Source organism: Glandiceps talaboti, chromosome 2 (assembly GCF_964340395.1).
Source record: "Glandiceps talaboti chromosome 2, keGlaTala1.1, whole genome shotgun sequence".
In the NCBI taxonomy this organism is placed as follows: domain Eukaryota; kingdom Metazoa; phylum Hemichordata; class Enteropneusta; family Spengelidae; genus Glandiceps; species Glandiceps talaboti.
The window spans coordinates 19,676,579-19,701,947 of record NC_135550.1 but is presented as its reverse complement, the minus strand read 5'-3'; the positions used below and the strand labels follow the sequence as shown (position 1 = coordinate 19,701,947).

General features: G+C 34.8%; 1 protein-coding gene across 1 annotated transcript; it reads right to left on the bottom strand.

Annotated features, from left to right (window-relative positions):
- On the bottom strand, positions 1-25,075 carry LOC144445314 (CCAAT/enhancer-binding protein zeta-like). The gene is made up of 24 exons (XM_078134856.1): positions 24,944-25,075; positions 23,723-23,847; positions 22,338-22,668; positions 21,923-22,031; positions 20,964-21,220; positions 20,372-20,500; positions 19,616-19,705; positions 19,125-19,209; positions 17,893-17,977; positions 16,715-16,811; positions 15,853-15,937; positions 14,241-14,355; positions 12,510-12,651; positions 11,789-11,917; positions 10,916-11,042; positions 10,192-10,283; positions 8,023-8,176; positions 6,824-6,956; positions 5,561-5,670; positions 4,869-4,920; positions 4,016-4,227; positions 3,232-3,425; positions 2,667-2,748; positions 1-163 (listed from the first exon to the last, which is right to left on the bottom strand). Exons 1-24 carry the CDS (start codon positions 25,073-25,075, stop codon positions 15-17), a joined length of 3,216 nt encoding a protein of 1,071 aa, XP_077990982.1. The 3' UTR covers positions 1-14.
- Between the last annotated feature and the right edge of the window lie 294 nt (positions 25,076-25,369).

The window sequence follows — 25,369 nt, the reverse complement described above, 5'->3', positions numbered from 1 at the left end:
GATTTGATACTTCATTATTTTCTTTTGAAATTTGTCTTTTTCTGATTTTTTGGTCTGAATTTTCCTTTTGTCTTGAAAGCTCTTCGAGCTTTCTTCTTACTTCGGAAATCAGCATCTCTCACCCACAGATCTCGTGCCATTTCCCACTTAAGTTGTTTGGCATCTGAAAAAAGACATCCCAAATACATTATTCTGTTTTACGTCATGTGTTTCATCACTAACATTAATTTTGACTTTTTTTTCCACAAAGTAAATGTTTTAACAGACATTGCGTCACAGCTCTATGGTAGTTGTTTCTGTTAATGCTATAGTAGTGAGAAAATGGGTTGAGGCGCAATGGATATTAATGGGTGACTAGGTAAGTAATCACTTTGAGTAACTGGAGTGAAATCCCTTGTGTCACAGCTAAAACCTGGTTTGTTTCACTGCTTTGGGGCAGGTATACATTGTAAGTCTGTCCTGGCACTAATACTGACACATTCGTATGTCTTTCTACTTTGATTTAGAAGGCCAAGCTCACAGTGCAAAACATTTGACCTGTCTGTAACATCTGTAGTTTGTTACTGAGCCTTCTAAGAACTGTTACGTGACAGACTGCATTATAGATGTTGCATCATCTAGAGATTTCTACTGACAAGGACAGTTTCATGTACTGCTGGGGTTTAATAGACACACTCTTATCTGGACACTTCAAATCATTGACATTTTACATTACTCTGCCCTCAAGATTGAAATTAATAAATAATTTGTATATGATAAAGAATTATCATATTTCTATGAGATGTCAACCAATGACACAGCTGTGTTGACAGACTGTATTATTGTAATTTGATGAGTTGCTGGACATCATAAGTTGCTATCATTTTACCAGTTGCCAGGCACTGTGGTTTACTGTTGGGTCATAAGCAGTGACTTGTCGTGAATTACTAGGCTCCTAACTTGCTGATATTTCATGATGCAAGACTCTCTAACCTACTGTTATTTCACACATTGCTGGACACTTCAACCTACTGTTATATCACAATACAAGACACTCTAATCTCCTGTTGTATCATGATGCAAGACTCTCTAACCTACTGTTATTTCATGATGCAAGACACTCTAACCTACTGTTATTTCATGATGCAAGACACTCTAACCTACTGTTATTTCACAAGTTGCTGGACACTTCAACCTACTGTTATATCACGATACAAGACACTCTAACCTACTGTTGTATCATGATACAAGACACTCTAACCTACTGTTATTTCATGATGCGAGACACTCTAACTTACTGTTATTTCATGATGCAAGACACTCTAACCTACTGTTGTATCATGATGCAAGACACTCTAACTTACTCTTATTTCATGGGATGCAGGACACAGTAACTGTCTATGCTATAACCTAAATGTTATTTCATTTGCTAGACTTGCTAACTTACTGTTATTTCCTGAGAAGCTGGACACTCTAACCTAATGTTATTTCAAATTCATGAATTTGACACTTCAACATACTGTTATCTGATGGTGCTAGGCAGTGTGCCCTCTAAGCCAATTTGATGCACTGAATTTCAAGTGACACCAAAATTTGGTGTTCCCTATCTCTTACTATGTGGCGACTCACAAGAAATGCCAGTTTTTCTCATTTTGACTCACAACAACAAAATTTGGCAATCATTAGAGGGTACACTGGTGCTAGTAGGCACTCTAACCGATTTTTATCACATGACCTTTTGGCTTTTGGCTCAAGTGATCTCCTTTATTCGTTCTTATGTATTTATGTAACCCTCCTTCGGGGATAAACAGAGGTATGTTCCGTTTATTGGAATAAAGAAAGACTATACTATACTTTATCTCCTGAGCAGCTGGAAACTCTAACTTAACGATATTTCATGAGATGCAAAACCCTCTAACTTACTGTTAATTTCTAGCGTGCTAAACAGTCTTTATTTACTGTTATTTAATGAGTTACACAGTGATGTTGGCCTTGTCAATGCACTACCTATTTTGTAAACATTAGATTTATGACTTTATGGACGATAAAACACCAGTTGTGAAGGACAGACATGCATCAAGAAGCACACACTTGATATTACACATTAATGAAAGTAATGACTGCTTCCCCAATTGATAGTTAGTTGGAGAGACATATTAGAAGAATTCAGATTGATCTTCAGTGGTACAAATCTATACACATGGTGACATTGATAGCCACTCAACCATGAAAATTACTATACAATAAGCAAGAAGTATCAAAACCAGGTGAATCGTAAGATTGTAAAACACAGCATTTTTATATGCATTTGAAATCATCACATCCTTGGTAGATTAAGTGTGTATTCCAATGAAGCTGGAATTTTTTTCAAATCATACCAAAAGTATTGCACAAAATCTGGAGATATTCTATCTTTTTATCAATTCTATAACATGTTCCTGATAACTAACAGTTTCTTGTTGTTCCGCTGCTTTTACTTACATCAACATCGAACACTGGGAAAAAGTGCTATATAAAAACTGACATTATTATACTACTATCTTCATGGTAAATATTGAACTCATAATAAAATCAACATTTCCCCAAATGTTTACATGTCGTTCTTGAACCAATAAGTTTTTCTCTTCAGGGGCAAATATTTACAGATCATTCTTACATTGAATGAATGTGAACAAAGAAACACGTACCTGCTTTGTCTCTGTTTGCCATAGCATTAAGACCCATATTATCAAACTTAGAACCAATGTTTTCATCCATCATACTACCAAACTGTGTGGAAGAGAACAGACAATGGATTGTGTCAATATCATTAGTATGAAATAGACATAAACACAGTCAAGATGACTTGCAATAATAATAATAATATATTTCATTAATCAAACTATTAAGATATGGCCATCATTTGTGCAGTACATTAGCATTAACAGACTGCTAAAGCAGAAGGAAACCGGCGTACTAGAGAAAACCTGCGTTCTTCAGGAGGGTCAAACTGAGAATCATAGTTCTAAAATACAGACCTGGTGGGCTTATTTGAACCCAGATTGCCAAAAAGAGGTACACAAGCTAACTGCTTGGCAACTGACAACTTCAACCACAAACTGCTTGACCACCAACAGTAATATATTACAAACAAACAATTATTGACATTTCAAATTTTAGTTGTTCACCATTACATGACACAGGCAAATAAAAACAACAACAGTTGTCAACATTTCGATATATCACAAAACTGCATGACACAATCACTCCTACCTCTTCTGCTGTATTATGTAAATCTCCACTGGTTTTTGTCTTCTTTTTCTGACCTTTTCCCTGTTTTCTATTTTTCCTCTTTCCTTGAGATGGAGTAGCTGTCATGTCTCCTTCATCATCAGAGTCCATTGCAAAGTGTCCAGCCGATGCCTTTGTTTTGCCTTTACCTGTCTTGGACTTCTTTGGTGCCTTCACTGAAATAGACATGAAATTGCTGTTTTAGTTAACTCCAATATAATAACAAATGACATTAGGAATATACAAACCAACAGATTGACAAAATACAAGTGACATATTTGAGATATTTAGTGTCCTACACTTTGTAGCTTTGTTGTGTACCAAAAACAGAACAAAGACTTGGCTGGAATCAAAGGCCTGTAAAATCAACATGTAGAAGTCATGGTATGATTGGACATATCACTCTTTTTTATGATGTAGTCAGACAAACTCTGTGATGTAGTCAGACAAAATCTGTGATGTAGTCAGACAAAATCTGTGATGTAGTCAGACAAAATCTGTGATGTAGTCAGACAAACTCTGTGATGTAGTCAGACAAACTCTGTGATGTAGTCAGATTAACTCTGTGATGTAGTCAGACAAAATCTGTGATGTAGTCAGACAAAATCTGTGATGTAGTCAGACAAAATCTGTGATATAGTCAGACAAAATCTGTGATGTAGTCAGACAAAATCTGTGATGTAGTCAGACACAATCTGTGACAAAGTCAGACAAAAGCTGTGACGAAGTCAGACTAGTGATAATGTCATTATAGACTTCAACATACCCTTAATCTCCTCCTCCTCCTCCTCAGATTCTTCATCACCAAAATTTTCTTCATCAAGTTCATCATCATCGTCATCCATGTCAAATTCTGCACCAAAATCAAGGTCACTGTCATCATCAAGATCAGGGTCTTCAAGATCCTCACTCTCATCACTATCATCATCAGCATCACCTTTCTTCTTATTCTTTCTGCCTTTACTTCGACTAAACTCACTATGGAACAAAATGGATGACATGTGATATAGACATCTGTACTCATTCTCCCTTTATTACGACTAAACTCACTGTGGAACAAAACATCACAACATCATCACAGATTTTCTACACATTCAGTATTCTTAGGCTTATCTTACAAAAGAGTTATTCCCAAAATGACAGCTATCAATCATTTTATTGGACTGTGTACATTTTATCTCAAGTTTTTTTCACTGTGGAACAAAATGGATGACACATAATAAAGACGGGGTTATCCATAAAGTAGAAGTATGGTTGTCAACCTAAGGTAAAATAAGTTTCTGATAATCTACTGCGATAGAACTAGTATAAAATCGCCAACTCTACACATACTATACTTTGTACGGATAGCTACTACACACAAATCTACTTGCAGCAGAAAACATTTATCGAGTCATAGATGTGTTTTGGAAAATAATCAAGTATTAAAGAAACAGAAAGAGTGACCATTTATCATTTTTCAGTATCAATGAACAACTCTTCAACAATTATAATCATTTGATAATTCCAAGGATGTTCAAAGGTATTTGAATAAATGTCAATCTTGGCAAGATTCAATTCAAATACAGCATCTCAACTTTAGAAATGAAAAGATTATAAAAACTAAGTTACAAACTCACCTTGCAAAATCAACATCTTCATCAATATCGACTTCTCCCTTCTCAAAACAATCTGAAACAGAAAGACAATACACATTGTTGTTCTCTATCATAATTCTGTGAAAAAGTATTAATTTTTTCAGCAACTTCAAAATATGATAAATTTTCCAAGAAAGTAAAGAATTAAGAGAGATCCAGAGATTTCAAAATTGTATAAATAGAGGGTCTTTGTCATTACGAGTCGATAGACGAGTAGTGACAACCCTTAGGTCACAAGTATTTTCCGGCTGAATGAAGGAAAATATTGGGAAAATAACATAATTATACCAGCACCACTAATATCAAAAAAGAAAAATCAGGGAAATTAATGGCAATTTTGAAAGTTTTGACTCATATTCCGAAAACAGCAAAGTAACGTACACACGTGTTGCCATGACATAGATTATCGTGACATAGAACTACCAGAGCATATATTCCATATATTTTGTTCAACTTGGCTAGTGCATGATATAATAGGTTACATATCTCAAAGAAATATAGACACCATTAGGGTATTATAATACGATAGAAAGAAAGAAAAATATCTTTCCAATGGACCAACAACACGTTCATTATCTTCTCTCTCTTACTCGCTCAACATGGTTTTGGTCAAAGTTACTACATTATCAAGTGTTGATTTAGTTTTGTAGTTGTAGTTCAACGTCTAAACTCACCTAAATAATCATCAAATTCCACATCACTAACACTTGATGCATCACTATCCAAGTCTGCCACATCACCTTTCTTCTTTTTTTGTTTGTTTTCTTCTTTCTTACTAAAATATCTGAATAATAAATAAAGTTTGATCACATTGTTACACAGAGTAGACATGTGATAGGGTGCTGTATTTGAAAGTTATATTGTACTGAATGAGCCAAGAGAAATACCCTGAGATGTTGCTATGGCAACATTTACATGAAAGACATTGTAATTTTTGTGTACTTTTTTTGAAAGTACCAAACCTTTGTTGTAGACACACTATTTGGAATTGCTGTCTAAGTTTGAGTTATCAGAAAAACAAATTTTTGATAATCTAGAAGGAACAAGTTTTTACATATTTTTTAAAATACAGTCATTTCCATATGCAGCCATCTTATGACAGCAATGAGCTGCAGCAGCCCTGCACAAAGCAATGACATTCAGCACTGGGTGCAGTGGTGAAATTTAATTCTGCAAGCAGTGGCAAAATTCAGCACTACACACAGCAATGAAATTCAGTACTGCACACAGTGCTGCAGAATTTCATCATGACATGCAGCACTAAATTTCATCGCTGCACACTATCACTGCAGCAGCACTGACTCATCTTGGCCGCAGTAGTGTTGAAGCAATGTGCACGATGTTGAAAATGTTTTCCTGTGCTAAAGCCTTGAACAATTAATATCACTGACAAAGATGATTACAATGAACGAAATTTGATCAGGTTGTGAAATAAAGTGATACACATAGGTACAATATGATGTATCCTATTTGGTTTGTATCAGGTCTGTTTCCAATCACGCTATGTATCGCATACATACATCCTCTGACAGACAAATGGATAAACAGAGAGTAATCACTACAGTCTTATCTCTCTGTGGTGTCTGTGAAGATATGATCTTTAAATTTATACTACCAACAGAACCAAAGATAAAAATCTTGTACAAGATTTACAGCTCACTTTCATTTCTCTGGTGATATACATTTGTTTGAAAATTATTTGTACCACAGGCTGGTGGCAAAAGTATATAAATTGCTATAATTATTACTATCAGAAGAAACAAAACATTATCACAGGAGTGCTATCACACATCTAAACAGTCTAACATATTTGTTAGACAGATACAATAAAATGAGAAACAAATGAAATATTAAGTACCCTAAGAGTACAGTACACATGCACCAGAGGTAGCACGTAGCTACAAAGGTCTTCAAACAGATAATAACATATCATGTACCTGTGGAAGAATAGCTGATCCAGAGGGATATCTTGCTCTGATTTCTTGATAAATAAATCACTATTGACGGCTAACGTCTGACGGCTTTGTAAATGAAATGTTTTAGACTTGGGCTGCATTACTGATGATTTCTCTGAAAATAGTTTGGAAAACAAATCAATCGTTAATGTGCATCCAAAGATTAGTTCAAGTAAACTTATTTGCATATGGTACATAACATTATAAACAAGTTTAGGTACATGTGCCTACTTTCAGTGATTTACTGTTCTCTGCATGTTTTACTTATCAAAAGTTTACAGGGAGCATTGTGACTAGATTATCAACTAAAAACAGTACACTGCAATATCAGAGATTTCCAATATTGCGACGACTGACAGCCATCTTCATCTGGGAATGGCCTCCATGACCATAAAATGGTCACAATACAACCCCAAGTCTATGGTGTTAAGCTTTAGTACACTCTTTCTCCTAGATTATCATTATACATATCACATATATTCTTCAGATACATTTATAAATGGATATAGATACCAGAAATTCGTACTTTACATTTTATCTACTAAATAATTTCAAAAGATAATATGCTTTATTTGTAAATCCATACATAATCATGGACTCCTGGCAAACGTTTGAAATACTTTTATAACAGATGAATACACAGGATTATATTGCTTGTCCCTTATTTGTACTACTGTTATAAAAAACATTCCTTCTATTCTTGCTTTGTAATCCAGTCATAATTTGAATTTATGAGACTGAGCATTTGCCAGTTCTGAGTCACATGACAGTCACATGATCAGATGTAGTCAGCATTTGATATATTTGAGTTTATTTACTCAATGTGGTTGAAAAAAAAATATATGGCCAATTTATGCTTTATGATTTTTGAACAGATGTATTGAAATAGTAATATTCATTTAATATTCACAGTTTTGCATCATCAATGCTGTGCTAAAAGTATTTGTAAAATAATCAAACCTGTTGTACAATTCTCAACTCTCTGGAGGCCTTACAATTTTTGTTACACTAAGTTTTCAAAAGTGGATTTATTCTATCACATCCCCATGTCCTACCAGGTACATATTTACAAGGCTAAAGTAAACCAAGGAATGAATCTAGTTCACATGCTAATTTGCATGACATTAAATCGTTCCTTTTTTCTATCATTGTGACAAATTGACAGACTGGTTCCAACTTACCTGACGGTACTTTCTTGGGATTTCTGTAGACAAACCTATCAAGAAACCTCATCAAAGTGAAATCTTGCAAGGGATTCCCAGTGTAATCAACAAACTCCTCATTCAATATTGTTTGTGCAAAGTGTGCCACCGACGGGTGGTAATGACCTGCCAACTAAAGCATAAACAAAACGATGAAATATCGCAAATCAGGTCAAAGTTGTACCAAAATATTACACTTATGGAAAAATCGAAACAATAAATTTGTCTGGTGAGTTCCTAAGTTGACATGCTGTAATATCTGAGTAATATATACAACACAAACGTTACTCTCTATGATATCCTATGGGTATATACAGTTATCAGCAATATTAAAATGTGCTAAAATAATCCGAAATTTATTAATTCTCTAACGCACAGATGAATAAAATATGATTCAATCTATTTTGGTATTAGCAGTAGACTGCATTGTTTTACTGTCTGTTGAATGATGACATCACACTCCTTGATAAACACATATGTTCATATCAGTTGGCCCTCTCCTGGGTAAAATGTAAACTTTGATTGAACACACATAGTCAAGAAGTGAACAGAGTATGCTGAGTCACAGTTTGATAAAATGTTGGGTAATAAAATATCAGGCGTAAAAAAAAGTTTGTGTGGTTCCGATTACATTCAATTGTAAAATAGGTGGGGTAGGTAGATTTTTTAGTTTATTTTAGTATTATATTTTTTTTCATGTGTGAGTGTCTAGTTCAGGTTTTCCATTGTTTTCCAAATGGTCTGTGTATTGTTTATTTCTTCAGATCAGATGTACAGCCATTACAGATTGGAAGAATAGTTTTATATTATATTTTAAAGTTGATGTCAGTTTCCGCACCTGCTATTTCTTGCGAGACTTCACGATTTTCGTGATTTTATTATCTTTTTCCTCGAATATGTAAAAAAAAGTTTAGGGTCGGCGTGAAAAACTAGGTGGGGTCGGGTAACTGGAACCAAAACAACATTTTTTATTTGGCCTCATCATATGTTCATATCAGTTCACCCTCTAACAGGTACAATGTAAACTTGGACTTAAATTTTAAACTTTACATGAATAATCTAGAAATAAATACATTTTGGCAGGTCACAGTTAAATAAAGTTCGCTAAAACTGACTCAGTGAGTAAATATCATGGTTGACATCATATGTTCATATCAGTTTCATCTCTCTCACAGGTAAATACAAAGTTGGATTTAAAACATACATAGAAATAAGCACATTGCAGCAAGTCACAGTTAAATAAAGTTTGATAAAACTGACTCAGTGAGTAAATATATCATTTATATTTATACATGTCTTGGAAGGATTTAAAAATTATTGCCCTGTGTTACTTTCAAGTTGTAACATTTGATATAACCTCTGAATGAAACAAATCAGCTGCCATCTCAGCACTATGTCTCAAATTCTAACTTTGCAAATAGTACACAGTGTAGTTTATATTCCTATTTCATTCTAACCAAGTATACCGATCTCATTCACACCTTAAATATCCTACAGTTCTATCAAAAAACATCAAACCCAGCCATACATGTTTCCACATTTGGTATTATTAATGGGGAACACCACTCCAGGAAATAAAGACTTCTTCGTAAACTTTGAGTTCAGTTCTGGAGAGTCAATTCATGATTTTACATCACATAAATTTTGCATGATTGCCAAGAAACATCAAATTGAATCATGTTTCACATTCATTGTTCTGTGACTGTTTTAGCACTGATCCAGTGTTGTTTCATGAAAGTCAGCAGGCATGTATATATATCAGATGGACAATGAATATTCATGACTCATAAGTGCTTATCACCTTCAAATAAATAGTCATGAATATTCATTATTCATCTAATACATATGTATGTCTGTTAACTCCCATGAGGCAATGCTGGACCACTGCTAGGCCAGTGAATGTCAAATAATTTTCAATTTGCTTTTTCTTGGCAATTGTGAAAACGTGTGATGTTAAATCATAAAATGATTCTCAAGAACCCAAAGTTTATGAAACTGTCTTTATTTACTGGAGTTGCAGAAAGAAGAAGTGTATCGTCTGACATAGAGAGTGACAGAGGAAGACACATACCATACAGGACAGATTGCTTCATCTGCAAACACATAAAAACACACTAATGCCTTGTGATGTTGCCACAAATAACTTACCTTTTCTAATTCCCATAGTATACTATGTTCTGCTCCACAGTACAATGGATTCCTACTCTGCGAGTCATAATGTGATTTCTCATCTGATGTTGCTGAAAGTGAAACCAATGAACACTTAGTGGACTATGGTAAAATCGTTTTCAAACCCTGTCCACATAATCTAGTATTAGGCCCTGCATGTGTAAACTAAAGCATTCACCTACTGTAATAGTACACACTTCTGTTATGTACTGTGACATTTTGTTTTCCCAAACTGTCATACAGTTCTTTCCATCAATTTTATGATGTTTTGGTGAGGAGAATGTCAGAATACGAGTTTCATTACATATCTTTTGATTTGGTTGTATACAAACAGATTCATTAGATGAGATCAGATTACTTTATTTATTTATTTATTTATTTATTTATTTACAAAAATAACTATAATTTCAAATATGATTGTGTCTTGGTATTGTTAAAAACATGAAAACAAGTAACAAAACAAAAGTAAACGTACAATACAATGCAATGCAGTACAATACACTTTAATACAATACAATACACTATAACACAATACACTACAACACAATACATTACAATACAATACAAGATAAAATCATGATAAAACTATACCAAACACACCAACTTTCACAAGAGTCAGATATTGTAACAAGCAGTCAAGCATAAGTAGATTCAATACAATATGTATCTGACAAAAACACACCTAAAATCATATAATACAAACCTTGTGATATTTTATGATGTACCCATGATGACATGACAGGTTTCTCTGAATCTGATGCATCCACAGTGTCTTCTTTATCACTTTCTGTCTCTACATCTTTAAACTTCTCCTCTTCATCATCAGACTCCTGTCAACAAAATCACCATTATTGAAACAATGTTTTTGGTTGTCCCATTATTGAACGTTTTATTGACAAAATCATATTGAAATAATTCAAATTTACAGTGATAGAATCTGTCATTTTCTACTTCTCAGTATCTGTACATAGCATTTTATCTCCTGCTAGTGAGTCCAAATAGAACAGGGCAATCAACCTATCCCCCTGTGTAGCATGTGCAAACCCCTTAGCACATACACAATACATGACACTGTATGGTGAGACACACAATGCATCTTGGAACCACCGACAGGTCTATGCGTGTGTAGTGTGTAGTGTGTAGAGTAGAATAGTGTCAACCAAGAAATCAAAGGATTGCTATTTCTACATGGTGTCTAGGTGGTACAGTAATTTTCTGTGCTCTAACATCTTTGACTTGTTTCCTCTTATTTCACATACATCATAGCAATTAATAAAAGCTGTAGGGTTTGGGTCATTCAAAATATCAGATATGGCAATCAGCAAAAGATAACATAATCAAAATAAAATGTAAAGGAGTGTAAGATGAACACAATCTCACATGAAGAAATGAGAGTGATAATCACATTTTTTGATCAATTTAGCTAATTTTTAGTATGGGTATATGTGCAAAATGTCACATGTTATGAAGATATATTCCTTTTGTAGTGGGGTATTCTGAACATATTTGGGGTAAGGGTTGATAACAATTTCACAGGCACTGTAAGATTGAATATAAATATACATAATCAACTTACATTGGCAAGATGAGACAATGATCTGAGTCCATCTTTTGCTCTGAAGATTTCTGATGTCAGAAACAAAGCTCCACAAATAAATGTAGGTGGTTGGCAACTACAGATCTGTAGGAGACGTTTAATGAATGCCTACAGGAAGATGGAAAAAAATAACTTTTGATAAATGTCAAAAAAAAAATGGAGAAATAAGTTTGATATTATGGCTATAGAAAAATAGAGAAACACAATGTTATATCATCCTATACATAACTATTACATTTATTACAATAGTGAAAACATTACCTGTACATAATAATTGGTGATTGTTCTCTCACCATTATATATTTCCCATCACCATTTTTTAACAGGTGCAGGAACATATCCAGCACAGAGAACAATGTCCCACTGACAAACAGGAAAGCTTGCAGCTTTGCAGCTTCTCTACACAGCCATGACCCTCATTCTTTACATTGAAATACAAATAGTCTAGATTCATTGTTCGGGCCACAACTTCATCATCAGTCAGGGTTTTCATTGTTTGCTACATACTACCCCCAGTATATCTGTAACCTCATTTGGATTCCAATGTCTCTTTCGGTTTATATTACTTGGATATTTAATGTACACATTAACAGTTTCCCTGGAGACCCCATGTAGGATTTGCCAACCTGACAATGATGTACACATTTATCAGTTTCCCTGGAGAGCCCATGTAGGCTTTGCCAACCTGACAATGACTTACCTTGATTCTTCTGAGAACCATGTCGGCTTTGAGGGATTTGTAGAGAAGATTGAGAAACATAGGTTGTCTTGGCGAGTTCTTTAGTTCTGGGTCTGTTAGTTTCTTGTACAAAGCCATGTAATATCTATCGGACATTGATTGCCTAAAACGATAACATGTAAATATGGTATTGACCAGGACAAACAGACACATTATTTGGGAGACATAATTCTGACAGTTTTATGTTGTCTGAAGAAATACTGTATCTTATGTAATAGAATAAACTTTTCTGTTTAGAGGGAATGCCTACTGTGTAAATTTCACTAATTTCACTTTGTTTAATAAAATCTTGGATGTTAAATTAGAATAAAATTTGTTGGTTTCATTCACTTTCAATTATTAGTGCAAAGTTGGCATTGATATGAACTTTTTCGGAAGTGACACGTGGGCTTATTGACTGTTTCTATTGTTCTACAATTACAGTAACAATGGAAACACTTAACAACACATTCAATGGCAGTGGTCTGGTGAGGCCTGTATGTCACTTCCACCTAGGTTTGGATTGATGCCAGTTACAACTTTTTTTCTTCTTTTTTTTTTAATTTATAAAAGTTTTGTGCTGGGAATTGCTCCCAGCATATTTTCTATTATACTAACATATACACACAATCACATAATGCTACAGAGATCCATTCAGGTTTGGGACTACGTGACAGGACTATGTTGCATACTCTACATGTATATCACGTTGTTCTGGAACTGTCAAGGCTTTTCCAGTCGGTCCACAGGCTATCCCAGAGTCACCCATGCCCGGCAAACATAGTACCTGCAGGCTCCATGTGAGTAATCATCCCCGACTTTACAAGTCATTACTCTGGGAGTCCCCCCCAAATTTGCACTCATCTTGTGAGTGGGACACGGCTGAATGATACAGCCTACCCATTGAGTCTGTAGAACACTCACCCTGGGTTTGGGTAGGTCACAGAAAAATCCCCCCTTTCCAGTGGGATTTGAACCCATGACCTCCTGACTGCTAATCCTGAGTGTTAATCACTACGCTACAGGGAGTCAGTTACAGCTACAACTTATAAGTGAAAGTGAATGAAAACAATGCATTGTATCTTTTTTAACATCCAAGTTTTTACTTAAACACTGTGAATCTACAAGGTATCCTCTTTCTCTGTAAACCCACACATGGATGACTTATTTCACCTTAGCATCATATGGACTGAACTCCATATTCTAATTATGGCCCATGAGTTGTTTTGATATCTGGTATTGATCTGTGTTGTATCATCTGTGTAACCCCCTAACCCACCCTACACATAACCCATCATATCCTATAGCTTAACACTCAATTCCATAACATTTACTGTTATTAATTATTCTTTGGAATTTTGTGCCCATAGTGAAATGTTTATGCATTCATATGCATACAGGTATGCAATAATGTTTTCCCTACTGTACCATCAGTGCAAATACCAACTGTACGTGCACACACTGGTGACAAGTAATCATTGGTACATGTGGATCTTGTATATAACTTGCTACATGGCTGAAATTCATTGGATTTGACAAGTTCAACTTTTTACCAACAACATGAAATCGAAATTGGAATCGGGAATTAGAAATAATCATGGCCTACATATATCTGTAGGCCATGAAGAAACTGAACGTGAAAATTCTAAAATTTGGCAACGAAGCTGACTGTGATGAAATGTAGCATTAATAACACACGACCTGTAAACTCACCTTGCATCCATAACTTGGAAGAGTAACATCAGTGCTAATAACCCTGTATTGAATGGTGCTATGTGTATGACACGAAATATTGTATTCATCTGTTCATTGATCTTGTCATCGTTTACTACAACAAAAACAAATCAAATGACATCACGTCAAACGACATATGGCGGCCATATTGAATACTCAAATTAAACATGGCTTTTATCATATCAGTGTTACTGCTACTGCAGTAAAGTCATGTCAAAAATAGAAAGAGATTGAAGCTTTCCTAATTTGATACACATCTGATTGGTATTAGTGGCATAGAGAATAGCACAACAGTCGTACAACATATGGCCACCATACGGGGAACATCAAATCTGAAAAATTTGTATTACAACAGTATAAGTGTATGGATACAGCATGACAAAGCATACCAGAATATATCAAACAACATATGGTGACAAGATTGGATTACCAAATCTATTAAAGTCTGATCTATACCAATATATCAATAGAATACAAGTCAGGCTTTTAATGGTGGTGGTGGTGGTGGTAGTGGGGGGTTATTCAAAGAAACAATGTTCAAACCATGGAGCATAAAACAGAGAAGGCAGTTCAAAGTTCCATGATTGTCGACGGGATAACTGATCCAAAGGCAATTGCCATAGTATAGGACAACTGCCAGTTGTTTAACTTCTGGGAAATTATCACACCAAATAAACAGTCCATTGCATACTGATTAGGTTTAATCAGTATGCGATAACATGTTTGCCAACCATCCATTCACATCTTGTTTGTGTGTCTGCTGATGTAACACTTTCTGTGGAAGCATTTTGGTTGGAATCTCTTGTTCCTTATATATTTATCATTTTCACCTTTGTAATATTACCATAACCACTCAGCAAAACTTACACACTATGATGTAGCAAAAAGCTATAACAGAGTCACCCAGGGAACAAAATGGCCGACTTCAGGTTTAGGATCTGTTTCCACAGATTTTATGCTCTATGACACTATGGAGGTATGATAACACCAATAACACAAATGTCAAATTTTGTTTATATAAATTTGTAATCTTTGGGCATTCAAAAAAGTCAGTGACACATATTTCGTAGGGAAAGAAAAATGGTGAAAACAAGATTTGTGCATTTATGTCAATTTGACTTTCCTGCATGTGCATGTATTACCCAATAATCCCCTTTATATACCCCCTGTTGTGTGTTTAAAGTCCAGGGTTTCAATCCCAGGTTCTTGCACCAGTGTTATTTTATCAGTGGAGTTACACTTACAAGTAGATACGATCATTCCTTTGCTCAAGACCAACACTTGCTATACCTCTGTAGACAACTGTTTTTCAGGCCTAAGGTTTAATACTAATCTGAAATTGAGCCTTGAAATAAATTGACAACCCGAAATTTTCATTTATTTTGTCAAACTATCATACAAGTCCATTGCCACTAGGATACCTTCATATCTGTATTTCTGTGATCTGACAACAACCCGTAACTATGTCATCTCACTGCATACTCAAAAAACAGCTTCATTCATAATTCTGTATTTCTTTCACCAATATTTATTTCACATAAACTCATGGCTTTACACACAACTTTCTAACTGAAGACTACATTGCCCTTACCTTTAGCATATGGATATGCCCTGTTAACTCCAGTTAGAAGTGCACTCAACATTTTACCATCCACTTCTTTCTTTTTAACAAATGTCTGAAATCATATATTATTTTGTTCATTGTTACATTTCTTTATAATAAATTATTCAATCAAGAAACATTTGTAGCCATCATTTCATCATCAAGTGTGATTCATGCTGACAATGGTTGCTTTCACAATGCATGATTCAGCCTTCTAGCAATTCCCCCACCTTACCGTAATACCACTACCTAGTACTACTGGGGGTAGTGCCTTCGTCTTTTATAAGAATACCTGCCATAGAGGGCAGTATCACAAAAATCTTGCCATTCCAAAGTTTTGGACTAAACGTTGACACTATTTGAGTAGAAGGGTGGATAGTTTCAACACATTTCACTTTTATTCTTTAGAATTGTTAGTGTTATTTTAAAATTGAATCAAATTTCTTATAAAAAATCCACTAAGGTGTGCAACGAGTAGAAGTTTCAAGCTACTTTTATACTCATTTACCATAGCTTTGTTTGATTATGAACCTCTACTATTAGGCTTCAGGTAAAATAATGAAGTTGTCCAGGTGAAGATTTTATTTGATTATTAAAAGCAATCACCAACTTGTCAAACAAGACAGTGAGCTTCATAATGTGTACAACAATCCCTGCGGAGCTTATACACATATCTCTGGCAGTATCATTTCAATGGTGACAAAAAACAATTCAATTCACAGTAAACACAGTAAACAAATTTACAAAGTTGTCAAAATGGCAAGTAATGACAGATAGTTAATGATTGTAGTAATGAGGTGTGGGAGTGGGGTTGGGGGGAGAGAACAGTAAAACCTAAATGACGACTTACCCTGAAGAATGAGAAATAGATTGTTATCAACTTTGTAGCTAGTTCTGGCTCTTCATGACTTAGTACAAACTGATTCAAGAAACATATCGCATAGTATCTGTGTAAAATAAAACAAAATTCAAATTAACATGACTAAAATACGTACATCCAAATCAGGAAAATGACCCTAACATCTGGAGTGTAAATCTTAAAGTCCAGGTACCCTTGATTGGTTTTACAAAGACTAACAGATAATGGATGAATGTAGAATCAGTTATCATAGACATGCTAGGCATGAATTGTGGCAAAAGTTGGGATAAAAATCATTCTGAAAAATGTCCCTCTTTAGCTTCAATGTCCCATCAATTGCAGACAAATGTCTGAAAAAACTGGTGTGATATACAATGTGAATGTACTTTGTTCTACCCTCATTGTCACCTTGTATCATTTGTTAATTAGTGTAGTGTTAATTTACAGTACACCTGGGTACAATATATATCTGGCCTATCGTTATGCTTGTCACAGAGGACTACAAATAGACCAACTCTTTGCTAGAGGTAGCATCAGGGATTGACTGTCAAAGTCAAAATGAATGTACATAATGATAACGGTCTCCCATGGCAACTGAATTGATGGGTTCAAGTCTATGCCTGGACTCATGACAAAGGTTATGTACGCATAATAAATTTGATTTTGCATTACAAATATGGGGGTCAAACACCAGGGCAGGACACAAGGGGGCGCTGTCTAGTCTAAAGTCAAAGATTATGTACACATAATAAATTTGATTTTGTATTGCAAATGTGAGGGACAGTCACTGGGGCAGGACACAAGGGGGCACTGTCTAGACGTTTGACAGAGGTTATGTACACATGATAGATTTGATTTTCTGTTATAAATGTGGGGGACAATCACCAGGGCAGGACACAGAGAAGAGGGGATGATGTCTAGACTGAGACAAAGGTTGCATAAACAAACAATAACTTAAATTAGGTTTATATCATTAATACAGACAAGAAACCAAAGAATGTTGTTTTGACAGCTGGCCACAGCTACATACACAAACAATAATGTTAACTTCAATAAAAACCTAATGTACAACACTAGAGGGCACTGTCTACAATCCAAACAAAAATTACTAAAACCTGAATTGAAAATAGTAGAATTTCTTAAGAGTTAAACTTAAAACAAATACTTACTGTGCTTTGACCCCAATGTTTGGTCTGTACAGTACTGTTTCTACTTCTCCTGCTACAATGGCTTTCATCTGAGGATGAATTTCAACTGCAAAACACAATTACACATTCATCAATGTTTGAAATTACTACCTACATACGTCCATATTTACTTCCATCACTTGTCTCAATACATTCTCTTATGTCATTCTTGATTGCAATCTTTCCACTCATATTAACTTTGCAAGCAAGATTTACATAAGTCAATAAACTGCATTTGTTGTACAATAATGTTAGGGATCTTTAGAGTATTTTGTTTTTGTTGCATAAGAATCGGTAAAAGTGGCAAAAAGTTGTAAACATGATAGTCTAGACTATTGACAGTTGTTTGTGCTTTTTTATGAAACGTGCCATACCTAACTTCACTAGATGTAACATGTGACTTGCATAACTTTCTTAAGAGATGTGATACATGTATGTAGCTTTAAACACCCAACTTCACTAGATGTGTCATGTGACTCACTGCACTTCATTAGATGTGTCATGCGACTCGTGTGTCATGTGACTCACCGAGCTTAAAGTGTCATGTGACTCACCTAACTTTACTAGATGTATCATGTGACTCACCTAACTTTCCTGAGAGATGTGATGTGGTTTTAAATACCTTAAACTTCATTAGATGTAACATATGACTGACTTTACACCTAACTTGCCTGTTGAGATGTGATATACCTTACTTGCCTAACTTTCCTAATATATGAGATTTGACATGTAGCTTAACACCTAACTTCATTAACATGTAGCATGTGACTTACCTAACTTCACTAGATGTAACATGTGACTTACCTAACTTCACTAGATGTAACATGTGACTTACCTAACTTCACTAGATGTAACGTGTGACTTATTTAACTTCATTACGTGTAACATGTGACTTACCTAACTTCACTAGATGTAACATGTGACTTACCTAACTTCACTAGATGTAACGTGAATTATCTAACTTCATTACATGTAACATGTGACTTACCTAACTTCACTAGATGTAACGTGAATTATCTAACTTCATTACATGTAACATGTGACTTACCTAACTTCACTGGATATAACGTGACTTATTTAACTTCATTACGTGTAACTTGTGACTTACCTAACTTTCCTAAGAGATGTGACATGCGACTTACCTAACTTCACTAAATGTAACATGTGACTTACCTAACTTTCCTAAGAGATGTGACATGTAACATGTGACTTACCTAACTTTCCTAAGAGATGTGACACCTTGGCTGCAATCTTATAGTCGGGATCACCAAGTTTATTGACAAGTTGAGATAAAAGAATCTGAAAAAGAAGCAGTCAATATTAATAATTGAAATCTTAAAAATATGTGGTAGATTTACTTGTCAGGTCTTGTGCTGAGTGTATATGATGTATGTATGATGGGAATATTGTACGTATTGCCCTGGTGGTTATTTTTACCCTTTTCTTCTGATGGGCTCGTTCAAATATTGTACATATTGCCTTGGTAGAGATTACCACCTTTTCTTGTTCTAGTGTGCTAACCAGGTCATACATTGCACTTATTACCTTTATGGCTATTTTTACCCTTTCTCATTCTAGTGTGCTGAACAGGAAGGAGGTCATATATTGTATTTATTACCCTGGTGGCTATTTTTATCTTTTATTGTTCTGGTGAGCTTATTATGAGGTCATGTATTATACTTATTGCCTGGGTGGCTAATCTTACCTTTTCTTGTTCTGGTGTGTTGACTAGGAGGTCATATATCGTACTTATTGCCTTGGTCTTTACAGCAGATACTGTATCATGGGATAATACCTTATTGAACAGAAAAATGAAAAAACAATTGATATCAACTTCTGTTAACACAATCTCTTTTAGTGAGAATAACAGGAATTTAAAATTACATTAAACAGGTCTTACAACTCTCATTTTGAAGCTAGCACTGTTGACTTTGATCAAAGGTCATTAAAGGCCGGGGTTTCAATTCCAGGTTTGTACATTCATGTTATCAGTGGAGTCATTTTATCTTTCATTTGGGACTAAATTATTCCATATCTCTGCCAGATATCTGTTTTACGCCTAAATTCAATTTGAATTCACACTGGGCCTTTAAAGTTTAATACTGAAACTTGTTCTTGTCTTGTGTCTCTCAAGTAAGTTTTCATTCCAATGCAACTTGTTTCATGACAACCTGAGGAAAGATGGCGATTTATATGAAGCCTTTCACATAGGATTTTAACAAGGCAACACTGTACTACATTCTACTATAAAATTTATGCTTGACAAGACTACAAATCACTAACTGTTGAAATGGAAGGTAAATTTGTTAAAGGTAAAACTGTATAGTAAATTGGACACTGACGTATTATCAGACAATATAAATACCACTCATTGGAGAATTGTGAAAAATGGACTTCAGTAATCGTATCTTACTTGATCCAATTCCCACTACAGTTAATGTACAATCTCGCTAAATCTTACCTGTACAGCTTCCAAATATTCCTGAAATCGGTTTTTCAATAATTCTTCAAAATACCACAAAAGTAACTTCTTGTCTCTGCCTGCCTTTTCTTTCGTACGACTCAATTTCTTCAGTTGATCAAACGGATGCTAAGAAATGAAAAGAATGTACTTTCATTTATCACGAGGCCTCAACTCAATAGTAGTACAGGTAATCAGTTACAATGTAAGATCTACGTAAAACATTTTTATTTGATTATCTCTGTAAATAACTGCAACCATGTTGGTAATATAAAAACAATAAATAATAATGGTTTACTGCCAAACGTTGTGACCTAATCATCAAATTATGAAGGTTTCATTACTTTAAAAACATATAGAAAGGACAAAGACACTGCTGACAACGAAAAGGTGTGGAACATGACAATTGGAAATACTACAATGATGAAACACACTAGAGACGATGATTATTTTGCAACAAATTGACACAGTACACAACCGGGCTGAGTTCTTTCTGTTTCATTCTTCCTTTAAAGTACCTAACATTACAATTTTTTGTTGGGTACTTGTGATATGTGTAAGTGCTGGATATAACAAATTTGAATAAATGTACCTGTGAGAAGCTTTTCAGTTTCCTGTTTTCAAGTAATAAATGTGACAACCACAATTCTTTCAATGTTTCCATTGCCATGATAGCTTCCCTTCTTCCTTTCTTCTTGGTCATAGCTATCAATGTATCTAACTTTCCAAAGTTGTGTATTGAACTGTCTTGTATCATTACAGTCAGGGCAGCCATTTTGTCTCCGAGCGTACCAGATTTTATCACTGTTTGCATCCAGTTGTTACTGGTAGTTTTTTCATTTGATTTCTCTACACGACAGACATAACAAGACGAAAATTAGTAAGTATGAAACAAATGATTAATGTAAAATCTTGCATAGAATGTGTTCCACTAAACGTATGTATCAAATCATAGGAACCATGTATACCATAAATACAATACAATTCTTTCAACTAATCATCCATCCAAGTTTGCCTGTCACAAGCTGTGCTAAAACAACCCACTTGTAATTCCACTGTTTAAAATAATCAAGTCTACCTCATTAATCATATAAAGACATATTCTCAATCACATAAATCTGGCTATCACTACACATTCACACATGGCTTGTTACATACACAGAACACCAAGCATGCACTGAGTTCACAGTTTCAATGAAGTTGTCAGTTTACTGTGTGTGTGTGTGTGTGTGTGTGTGTGTGTGTGTGTGTGTGTGTGTGTGTGTGTGTGTGTGTGTGTGTGTGTGTGCGCGCGCGCGTGCGTGCATGCATGTGTGTGTCTAGTAGGCTAGCCAGCTTTGGCCTTGTCAACAATTTGCTTACAATGCAACACCAGGAAGTGAAATGTTACACTGTGATAAATAGTGAAACTCAATGCCAATAGGTAGTTTTAGTATAGCTTGAGCCAGGTTAACTTGGACACTTGGTTGAATTTAGTTGTATAAGGTAATGAATAACGGACAAGATGTATGTCAGAATAGACTTAGATAAGTATGTTATTGAGATACTCACTTTCTGCATATAAGGCTACTTCAGCTTCAAAAATCTTCACTGCCCTTTGTCTGTACTTCTCTACAACATCTGAATCAGGGGGAGAAGATACTGAAGTCTTTGATTCAACCTACAAGAAAGAGTATCCATTCAGTAAAGAACAAACTAATGACAGGGAGATCTGTAATTCTCTATGAAATCTTGGTTGGGGTGGGTGACACCGTTGTCTTTGATTCAACCTACAAAACAGATTAAGAAATTCAGCTGGCGACAAATAATATTTTTTGTTACAATAGCTAGGACTGCGTTGGTGTGTTCTTAAACAAAGATAAGACTGTATTCAAAGCACTGATATACAGTTAGTAACTGTCAGTTACCAAACCATTTTGATTCATTTTGTGTTTCTGGCATCCAAACTGTAAGCATCTACACTCACCTCCTCTTCGTCATACCATTTTCCACCAGGTTGTACCAGGAATTTCTTTCTTATTGGTTCATCATTCTTGTCTAAGGCTTCGCTACTTGTACTGCTTATCTCTGGATGTTGTACAAATCTTTCACTTTTCTTTTCCTTGTCCTTTTTACTAGTTTTATCTTTGCTCTTCTTAGCTGAAGATTCTGTAGTTTTAACTTTTGGTTCCTTGATTTTGGATGTTTTTGGTTCCTTGATTTTGGATGTTTTTGGTTCCTTGATATTGGATGTTTTGGGTTCCTCGATTTTTGATGTTTTTATTTTATTGGCATTCTTGGACTCTTTCTCACTTTGACTTGAGTATAACGAAAGAGATGAATATTCAATTACTGCTTGAGGCAACCATTTTGTTTTTGCTACTTTAGTGTAAATTTTTGTATTATGTTGAAGACTAGTGATATAATAATCAAGTTGACAAACTGTACGTACTTCTACCACCATAATACAACAAGTGTTAGCCCTCATTACAACAACAGTTGTTATTACATATACAGCTAAGACAGGAAGCATTTGCCAGAAGACTATACATAACATACGATCAGAATTGATCATTTTGAATTTGGGTCTGTTCTTTTACTTGATAGATAACAACACTTTTACAGCTGAAAACAGCTTAGTTGTTATTGATGTGAGTCTAAAAAGCTAAATTAAAGTAAACACAACTCTCTTCAATCACAATCATGCTGTTTTCCGTAGTAAAAAGTGTTTGTATCTAGCAAGTAAAACGATAACCTCAACTTGTTCAATGGTCAGCTTTGATCATTAAATGTGCATACTTTGTACAGTCATGCATTTGATCATTATTTGTAGTCATCTGGTGATCACTGGCTGTTTTAGCTGTATATTAATTCATATTGTTTTTGAATGTAAATGCTCATTTTCAAAATGTTGTCTGTATTACATCATCATGTATGTAACTCGTACTTTGAATTAATATTTCTTCAACACCACTGGGTTTGAATTGATATATACATAGATTATTCAACAATAATGCATAACATTCAATTCTTTGTGTCTCTCTCTACACTCTCCTGATAAAATGATATTTTTAATTTCTTCTATGAATCAAGAGTTCAGTTTAAATGCCACTCTGATGAGATTGTTTGAGGAATACAAAATGAGTTCTTGAAGATTTCCAAAAACTAAATACACAAATAACAATGTTACAGTTTGGTTGTTACTATCACATTAACACAAGATTTCACTTTTTTATCAAAGATCGGTGCATTGACTGCATTGACTGCATTTCTGACAACATTAGGTAAATAAATAATTACGAGTGACTACTGTTGATTTTAAAGTACAAACAATGAAGCTGCTAAGCTCTTTCCTTCTATGTTATCACTTACTCATTGAATCCAAGTGTCTGCATAAACTCTTTCAATTCTGATTCATTTACTTCTTTCACATTGTCAAATTGTTTTTTATCACCTGCTTCACCATCATGTATGGATTCCAGCATTTTGAAGTCTTCCTATTATTTGGATTGGAACAAAAAATAAATGTACATGTATGTTTAACAGTATGTATTATATTAATTTGACAGAATTCGAAAATCAACTTTTGACATGATTATATAATGACTTTATAATTTATACACAACTTAGTAATCAATCTATTTTGTCCAAAATATCGTTGTGATTAATGTGTACTTTGATGGTACATCTGTATTTGGTTCTGAAAATGTATACTCCGAGAACTGACAAATGTTTTGTTCCACTATGCTATGGTTCCGCCCAATCAAAAACCAAGAGATTGTACATTTTCCTCATGTGCACGGGTTACAATAATACCTCCCCCCCCCCCACACACACACACCAAACCCCTTGTTAATGACTAAAAAGAGCAAAAAATGTACTTTAAATCACAAAATTTAACCTATGTCTTCTCTATTCTGTCATTTCTTGTCTAAAGTTCACCCAAGGGCCGAGTCACAACACAGATAACTTGACTGCACCGTTGGGAGTTGTGTGCATGTGCAATATTGAGCTAGTCATTCCCACCACCATGTATTTTGTGGTTCGAGCAAATATCAGAAAAGAAATGACAGAATAGACAAGACATAGGTTGAATTTAGTGATTTAAAGTTTATTTCGATGTTTTAATTTATCAAGCTTGGATCATCATTATAAATTTATTTTCATCTAGGTGTTTTTAAAAATACTCTTTTATTCTCGTTTTTTATAGGGAGGATACATTACAGCGGAGGGGTGTGGAGATTTGTCAGAGTTCTCGGAGAGCATATTTCCAGAGCTAATGTATACACAGTGTGTGTTCATACAATCTACATTCGTGTGGTGCTCAGTCAGTCAATGTTGCAAATGAGTACAATTATGGGCGAACTGTTAGTATCTCATAATATACATCACATTTGTTATTGATAACAATAAATCAATCGACATGTCCAAAAGATACGGGTGACATTTTCACTGTTTCTACACACGTAACATGTGTACGTTTAAATGTCTTTCATTGCGACATTTTCGTTTACGGTGAATATTACACGTGGTAAGGTAAGACTGGCATAATTATTTGTTTTCCAGTTGTTTAAGACCATGATAACAACCCACCTCATCTCCGCCTAGGTATAGAACTTCATCTATGTTGAATTCGTCTGCTGGATCATTGTTTTCTTTTCGTTTTCGTGTCTTTTTCGTTGCTTTATTTTTCACCACGCGACTCTTCGCACTGGACGTCGCCATCTTGAATGTCGTTCTGCTTGTGATCTCGCGTTCTTTCGTAGTGGATTCTTCCATTAAATTAACCCGGGGGTGGACAGTTTCCAGTGGGTGGACAGTTGCCAGTACTTGATAGTATTTTCAAATGCTTTAATAACTTAACAAAGGACATGTTTAAAGCTTTCATTATAATTTTTGAAAACATACCACTTTCCCATATCTACATGTAAATTGTAGTCCTTTTCCCCTGATGGAATATTTACTGTCGAAGTGACTTGTCTGTTATAAGCCTTTACACACAGTAAAGGCAGAGTGCGC